The sequence below is a fragment of the Drosophila obscura genome, unplaced genomic scaffold (genome assembly GCF_018151105.1).
Source record: "Drosophila obscura isolate BZ-5 IFL unplaced genomic scaffold, ASM1815110v1 contig_1, whole genome shotgun sequence".
Taxonomy (NCBI): domain Eukaryota; kingdom Metazoa; phylum Arthropoda; class Insecta; order Diptera; family Drosophilidae; genus Drosophila; species Drosophila obscura.
The window spans coordinates 4,448,321-4,455,898 of NW_024542679.1; the positions used below are offsets into that span (position 1 = coordinate 4,448,321).

The 7,578-nt window shown below is 45.3% G+C and overlaps 1 protein-coding gene across 1 annotated transcript in view; it reads right to left on the reverse strand.

Moving 5' to 3' along the window:
• The window catches only part of LOC111071539 (protein sprint), a 29,710-nt gene extending 24,918 nt beyond the window's left edge, over positions 1-4,792 (reverse strand). The window contains exon 1 of the mRNA XM_022362948.2: positions 4,321-4,792. Coding sequence (XP_022218640.2) covers positions 4,321-4,449 — 129 coding nt within the window. The 5' untranslated portion in view covers positions 4,450-4,792. The remainder of the gene's footprint in view (positions 1-4,320) is intronic.
• Between the last annotated feature and the right edge of the window lie 2,786 nt (positions 4,793-7,578).

Sequence of the window (7,578 nt, forward strand, 5' to 3'; positions counted from 1 at the left end):
AGAGCAGTGGGAGAAAGAAAGGTTTCAACTGCAGGCCGCGAACGTTTTATGAGCCACACTTATACACACAAACACACACTTACACACTCACACACACGAAAGGCTGAAAACAGTTTCAATGTCTGACGCAGCAGCCAAGCTGCTCTCTGCTCTTGGCTCTTCTGGTACTTAAAGTGTCTTGTTGTACCATCGAAGAGTGTTAGAACATGCAAAGAGAGAAACACTGGGGGCCTGTAGAGTGCAGAAGTCCGTCCAAAGGAAATTTTCTTCGTTTCAGAAGATAGGCTAGCTTTGAAAATGTATAAAAAGCAGTTTAAAAAATCTCTGCACAGAATATAATTACAATTTGTTCGCTTTTTTCTATACATATTTGCCATAGAATATTGGGATATGTTAGGGTATCTAAGGCTGCCACACCAACGCAACCTGTTTTCCTTTTCTTGTTTATCTCGTTTGTGTTTGCCCTCGTTCATCGTCGTTCAACCAGCCTCACTTGAGTCCCCCCCTGTCCTACCCCTGTTCCCGCACACGGCCCTCTCAACCGACAAAAAAAAAGTGTCTTACTTTGCTCGGGTTTTTCGCTATTTTGCGCTGCGCAACTTTCACGACGATTTTGTGTGCCTGTTTAGTGGTGTTTGTTTGTATCTCTGACTGTGTCTGTGTGTCTGTGCATTATGTGCATGTTTGAGTGTGTTGTATTCTCCCCCGTGTGTACTCGTACACTGGCATTTGTGTGTGAGTGTGAAGTGCGTATTCCATTCGACTGCTGCTGCTGCTGTTGCTACTCCCTCTGACAATTGCTGAGCGCCTGTTCCAAAATATTCACTGTGTGTGGGTGTATCTCACACGGATGCAAGCCTACAAAGAGGAATCACGCATGTGACTGTGCAATGGTTTGTGCGTGTGTGTGTGTGTGTGGAGGCTGTGTCATGGTGGTGGAAAGAGTTATTCTGCTCAGTGGTGTGTGTTGCATGTTGCTGGCAACATTTAACAATTATTTTTGGCCATAATGTTGCCAGGCAGAAGGAGGCTGATGAATAAAGTGTTTTGATATCGTGGGCTCAGTGGTGGCCCCCACTAAGCCGCTGAGATTTCACTCATATGCACACATAACTTGGCAATTTTAAGCAGCTTACCAGACTCGCAGAATTTTCATTACAAAGGTGACTCCACACCTCCCACAAACCATCCTTCCCTGTACTCCTCGCTCCCCGCTAATCTTCAAGACAGCACTGGCAAGTGCACAGTCTCTTTGGGTACTTCAAAAGGCAGACTGAATTCTATAGAGCCACTCTCAACTCCCACTCTCGGAGGGGAGCAAACACAGATCAAATCTTATCGGGAATCATTTTATGAGCAAAATTAATACGCTTCAAGCCAACTCAAGCGATGAGAGACTGGAAAATTTGTTCTTGTCTGTTGCTCTGGCAACCAGGGGCAATATAATGAGCCAAGGCAGGTGGGCTGCTGCTGCTGCTACCATCTCCCCTGACTGGCTGCTAGTGATATCAAAAGGGATATAAGACTCTCCTTCTCCGCCTGTGCCTCTGCCTCTCGGTCGGGCAACGACATCGTCATGGAAATTCTTCATTAACTCAACTTGGGCGTTCAGAGAAAAGAAGTTTATGTTATTAAGAACACAGTGATGGTTGTTGGTAAGGGAAAGGGAAGGAAGGGGCACCATGATGAGAATGGTAACCATTCTACTTGCTCTAAGCATTTGGTAGGAGGCGTGGCTAGGCTCACGAGAAGCGCACCCGTCGTGGAAGCAGTGGAAGCAGCTGTTGTTGTAGTAAAATGTGTGTTTTACTTGACAAGAAAGAGATAACGGTAAATGAATATGCAGCAATTTGCACGCCCACATAATGAGCAAAGCACGAGGCAAGCGGGCAAGAGGATGGTGGAAGGGGAAGCAGGGCCGCCGGGCAGAGACTGAAATAATAACAGCAGCAGCAGCGACAGCGACTAAACAAAAGTCGATAAACATAAACCAGGATCCTGGCGCTGAAGAGTGGCGCTGATAAGTGTGCTACACTTTCCTTTCCCTCCACCCAGCCTCAAGTGAGTGCAGGAGTGTCTCTCCATATGTGTGGGAGCGCGTGTGTGTGTGTGTGAGGCAAAAGTAAATTAAAACGATTTTAATTACGGTTGCCAAGACGATGAATGAAAATGTCAACGCGATGCTGGGACAGCGCTGGTGGCTACACAGCCAAACAGCAGGTGGGCGACCAGCGAAAGGACAGAGAGAGAAAAAGGCGCTAGAGACAGCTCCTAAAAGCCTTTCTCTGTACCGCTTGTCGCCGTGTGCGAGTGTGAATTATAGCACATGCAGGCGAGGAGGCCCTCATGGATGTGTGTTGTTGAAGTTGAATAAAAGACAAGAGGGAAGCCGCTTACTCGGTAACGTCGTAGCTCCTGGGAGCTGCCGTCAAGATACTCGTTTAGAAGCGACTCAACTGCCATGCCAGTGTTGTCTTTAGCCACTCGTGGAGCCAGGCCCAAAGTCATTGCCAAGAGCAAAAGCAGCAGCACCAGCAGCAGTAGCAGCAGCAGCAAACTTGGCCAAATAAAAGTGTTGAAACTGCGGGAATGGGAGACCAGAGAGTGTAGCACAAAAAGCAGCAGCATCTAAAACAAACAAGCTTCAGTTTTATGACGCTCTTTTGTCTCTTTTTTTTCCTAGCTGCTGTTCCGGTGTTGCCCCCTATTCTTTTATACCTTATTAACGCTCCTGTTTTCTATGCGGCGCTGCGCTCGTTGAAAATGAAAAGTTTTCGTGGCGGGCGTGAAATTTTTTGCCATTGGCCGCGCAAGCAAACAAAAAAAAAGAGGGAGAAAGAGGGCCTTGGAGGGTCGAGGGGTTAGATACCCTGGCATGTTATTCGTTCGGTGATTTTGGCTAAAGTTGCAAAAAGTCGCACGACGGGATTTACTGCCCCAACTGGGATGTTGATGCTGATGACAAATCTCTATCCTTTTAGGATCCAAACCCATGAATTTTGTATTTTCCAAACACCTGTACAACACCATAAACTCCTCTTCAAGGGTATCTACGACTAAAAGCTGGAAAACCACTAAAAAAAAAGCTCAGAAACCATGGCTTGCTGATTAACTTGACACGGCCAACGAGGGGTGAAAGCTGAGAGCTGAGAGCGGGGAAGAGGAGACGGAATTCGCGGTTTGAATGCAGCTGACAGGCAGCACCTGTCGCCGCTGCGGAAGTGTCGAAAGCGACGGTGACTGCAGCAGCGACTGCGAGGGCAAGCAGCAAACGCAAACCGCGCTTGACATTTCCTTGGCGACGATTTTCAAGGATACGCGAGGGCAGAGGTGGAAGCGGTGACGGGGCTGGAGCCCCTGCGGTTGTGTATCTTATTTTAAGACTGCATTTAAGTGCAGTGTTTTTATAGCAGAGATTTACGCTTAAGCCAGCGTTTGTCAAAGTTTGTTTAAGGGTTTAGTTTCATTAATTTTAGTTGGACTTTTATTAATGCCATTTAAGACGAGGGCTTAAAAGCAGGAGTGAAGCTATGGAATGTCTCAAAAAGAAACACAAACGTACTTTGGTGTGAGACTGATTAAAAATCTATAGAATATGTGGAATGCATAGAAATTATTCTGTGGAATGAAATTTCAATCGAAATTGCTGCTACCTAAGAGTAGGCAATGTTTTTCTTCAAACTTTCACACTCTGATTGGAATACTTGGGAATCCTTTGCTCCTTTTAACACTCTTCCCTTTTCGAAGTATTTAAACTTTCTCTTGAGAAAACTGTAACGTAACACTTCACTCCAAACATGTTGACAGCTTAGCAGGAAGTCTCCCTCAACAATTCCTTCCTGCTCCAAAAAAAAGGGTCGCTTCCTCCCCGCTGGCAACTTTAACCGAGCCAAAAACTGCAACAGCTTTCGTGGCAAAAGTTTGCGATGCATTTTGATGCGCCTCGCGCAAAATGTCAACCTTTTGGGGGCCAAAGGTACTCGTGGTACTGTGGTACTCGTTACAGGGGAATGCATTCGCTGTTTGAATAATTATATAGATGAAAGCGCTCCCCGAGGCAGCGGAGTGGGACAGTGGGAGCAGAGGCCTATCCACCGTATCCCCCAGCGCATTCAAGTCAAGGCCAGTGACCTTTTTAACGCTGTTTGCTAAGGACTCAAAGGAAGCGGCCGCACACAGGATGATGCTTGGCTTTGATGTACCCAAAGGGCTACAAAATCATACCCAAATTGACCAAAAAATATGGTATATTATGCCCCAAAAATATTACCCATAAATACGACAATGTGCACAATGAAATTTGTTGCTCGTTTAACTCACCTTTGGATCAATTTTTGGCGGCAATAAGCGGGGTGCGTCGGTGTGTTCTGTGTTCTGTGTGCGTGGCGTGGCGTGTTTTTCTCTTTTATTGCGCGAGGACAAGGACAATCCACCGCCAAGTTTTCGCATAAAATTCAATTACGATTGTGAACTCATAAATTTCAACACTTGGCCGCGTTTTACGATTACGCCCTTTGATTTGAGTTTGGGTTTTCGTTCTGCTCCTGGACTTGGGGGCTAAACACGAAAAGTGTGAAACTTTTGCCAACTGCTCTCTTTGGCTACTTTGTTATCACTGTTATCAGTCCGCGGTCCGTAGCAGCAGCAGCAGCAGTTTGGCAATAAAAATTACCCCGTCGCGGCATTAAAAGTTAAGCGTCGCGTCCCTTCTTATTTTTCCTGCTAAACTGGCAGATTTGTTAAGTTTTTATGGCTCTTGGCCGTTGGGTTGGATTTCTCGTCAGATTTCTTGTCAGATCTCTCGTCGATTGTGTTCTGAACGACAAAATGTCTGTGGGCTCTGATTGGGCGCCTTTTTCGGGCCAACCTTTGCAGTTGAAAGCGCGCAAGGAACTGTTGGTTCTGGCCTCATGTTCTGGCATTTTTGTGTCTGTTTTGCGCACGAAACTTGGCATCCTCGCCACGAAACTTGGCATCCACCAGGGCGCAGGCGTTGGATAAAACATTGGGGAATGGGTGTGGGGGCATCGGCTACGACTACTTCCAGTGAGGACTTGTTTACTCGACATTCAACTGGTGGTTGACTTGCCAATCCTCAACGGGCATCCATATGTGACTTGTTCGCTGTTCTGTCGTTCGGTGGTTGTCGTGACAACTTGATTTTCCTTGTAATTTCATCACTGGGGAAAATGCGAGCAACCAGCCACCAACACCCACTCCCCGCCTATGAGGTCTCACATTTCGCATTGCTTTAAAGTTAATGAAATTGTATTTTGATTTCTGACTACACTCCACTGCCAGGGGCAACCTTTGAACTGTGTGTGTCTGTCTGTCTGTCCATTAGTTTGCAATCCAACTCCAAGGATATTTTCCTTATCTAATTATGAGAGCGTTTAGCCAGTGCCAGTGCATACTTTTCAGCGCTCAATGGGGGGATTTACGAAGGGTCGGTAAACATCTGAAACGGCGAAAACTGAATGACATTACAGCAAATCCGCTTACAGACACAACTTCCTCGTAACTAAAAGATACGGGATACAGCAACAGCAACAGCTACAGCTTCAGCTACAGATGCGAATGCGAATCCGAATGCGGATGAAGGTACTGTCGCACATTGTTTATGCAAGCGCATTAAGCTGAGGCTCAGCCCTGGCACTGATGCGACCCCAGATACGGCAAACTCTCCGCATGCAGATGGGCATATGCAGATACAGGCAACAGATACACTGACACAGATTAAGACACAGCGTAGCTACAGTAGCAGCCGCCGCTACACCTTCATCACACCCACACGGATGGAAACAGAAGAGGGCGAACATGTTGCGGTTTTTCTGAAGAAGGTTTGACCTGCCCCCCTGGTGGCTTCTTCTTCAGTGCATAAGCAAATGGCCAAAACCGCATCGCCGTGGGCGTGCCGGGCTCGTTAGGTTCGACTTGAAGCAGCTGCCGCTGCAACAGTTGAAACTCAAAACTCCGACACGGAAAAGTCAGTGAAGCGAATTGAACTCATTAACTCTGAGAAGCAAGAGAGAGAGCAAAAGAAAGAAGGAGTCGAGTACATCGGCGAACATTGTCGTGTAATTCAATGCCCCAGCCACTGAAATTGGTATCGCGTATCTCATGGATACACGGCAATACGTGCACACGTATCAAAAGGGCTAATAAAACCAGTGAAAAACCAGCCGAAAGAAATTGAAACTCGCGTTGATTTTTCGTGATTTTCCGCTCGCTCTCTCTCACATGGGGATATGGCATGCAATTTTCATTTTATATGCCATGCCATGCCATCCATTTTATTGTTTATTTAGAGCATTGTTTAGCGGCATACATACTCGTACAATATATGTATATAAAGCTATATATCTATCCTTTCGTGTTGCTGTTGCTGTGATTTAATGGCTGTAAATTGAAATGGGAAATTTGCCGGGATGGGGAAAATGGAAAAAATGTTGCGCATAGCTAAGAGAAGTTGATTTGCCAAAAAAGATACAAATACGAGTGCGAGAGCGAGTACATCTAACTACAACAAATATACAGAAAATATATATTGAAAAAGTTCCCAAAAAAATAAATAAAAGAATTTAAACTTTGCGAAAAGTGAACAAGGGATTTTCATGGATTTGTAGGCTGAAAATCTATGCAGCTTACGTCATCAATTTGGTATCATACTTTATGTATGTATTCAGATACCATTTTTGGGCGTACACCGAAATTGTCTTAAATTTAGCAAATAATAATAAATATTTAGTCATAATTTTCAGACTTCTCTTCAACTGTAAATCCTTTTATTTGGAGGCTTGCTCTATCTTTTATTTCTCTTACGAAATTGGCTTTATTTCTCTTCCAAACCTCGTTGAGGGTACACATTTTTCGTTGTGGAGCTTCTTCCTTTGTATCTGTATCTCGGATCTTGTATCTTGCCTTCGTTTTTGCTTACATTACAAGCGGAAATTTGATTTGTTTCTGATAAATGCCATTTATTTTACTTGTTTAAGTCGAATATGCTCGCTCTCCTCCCTCCACCCTCCCTTGCTCTTCTTCCGCTTTGCCCATTTTGCCGACTTTTCCATGAAATTCAATTGCCAAATTGATTCAACTTTTTGTGCGTTTTGCCCATCCTCTTATCCTGCTACTGCCACCGCGTTGAGCCACAGATAATTGAATGATTTGAATTTTTATATTGAATTTGGCTTTATGCTACAGCCCAAGCCCCTGCCCCACCCGCCGCCGTCACACATAGCTGAACACGCCCACTCTACAGTTAACGCCTCGTCCCGGACTTTCATCATATTTTGGCATTTGTGCAAAATTCTTTTCTTTCTTTTCGTTTGTGTGTGTTTGTGTGTGTGTGTGTTGCGTGGGATTTTTCTATTTAAATGGAAATGAAAATTGTAGGCGAATTGGAAAATTGCTTATCAATTGATGCGCAGCGGGGGGGGGACAGCAGCATATGCTTCAAGGATCAAACGGAGGTTCAAATTGAATTTCCCAGTCACCCAGCCGCCCCCCTATACCCCGCATGTTTGCTGTGGCCCCCCTAGCCGCCTGTCGCTTCCACTCTTTATGCTGCAATTAAGA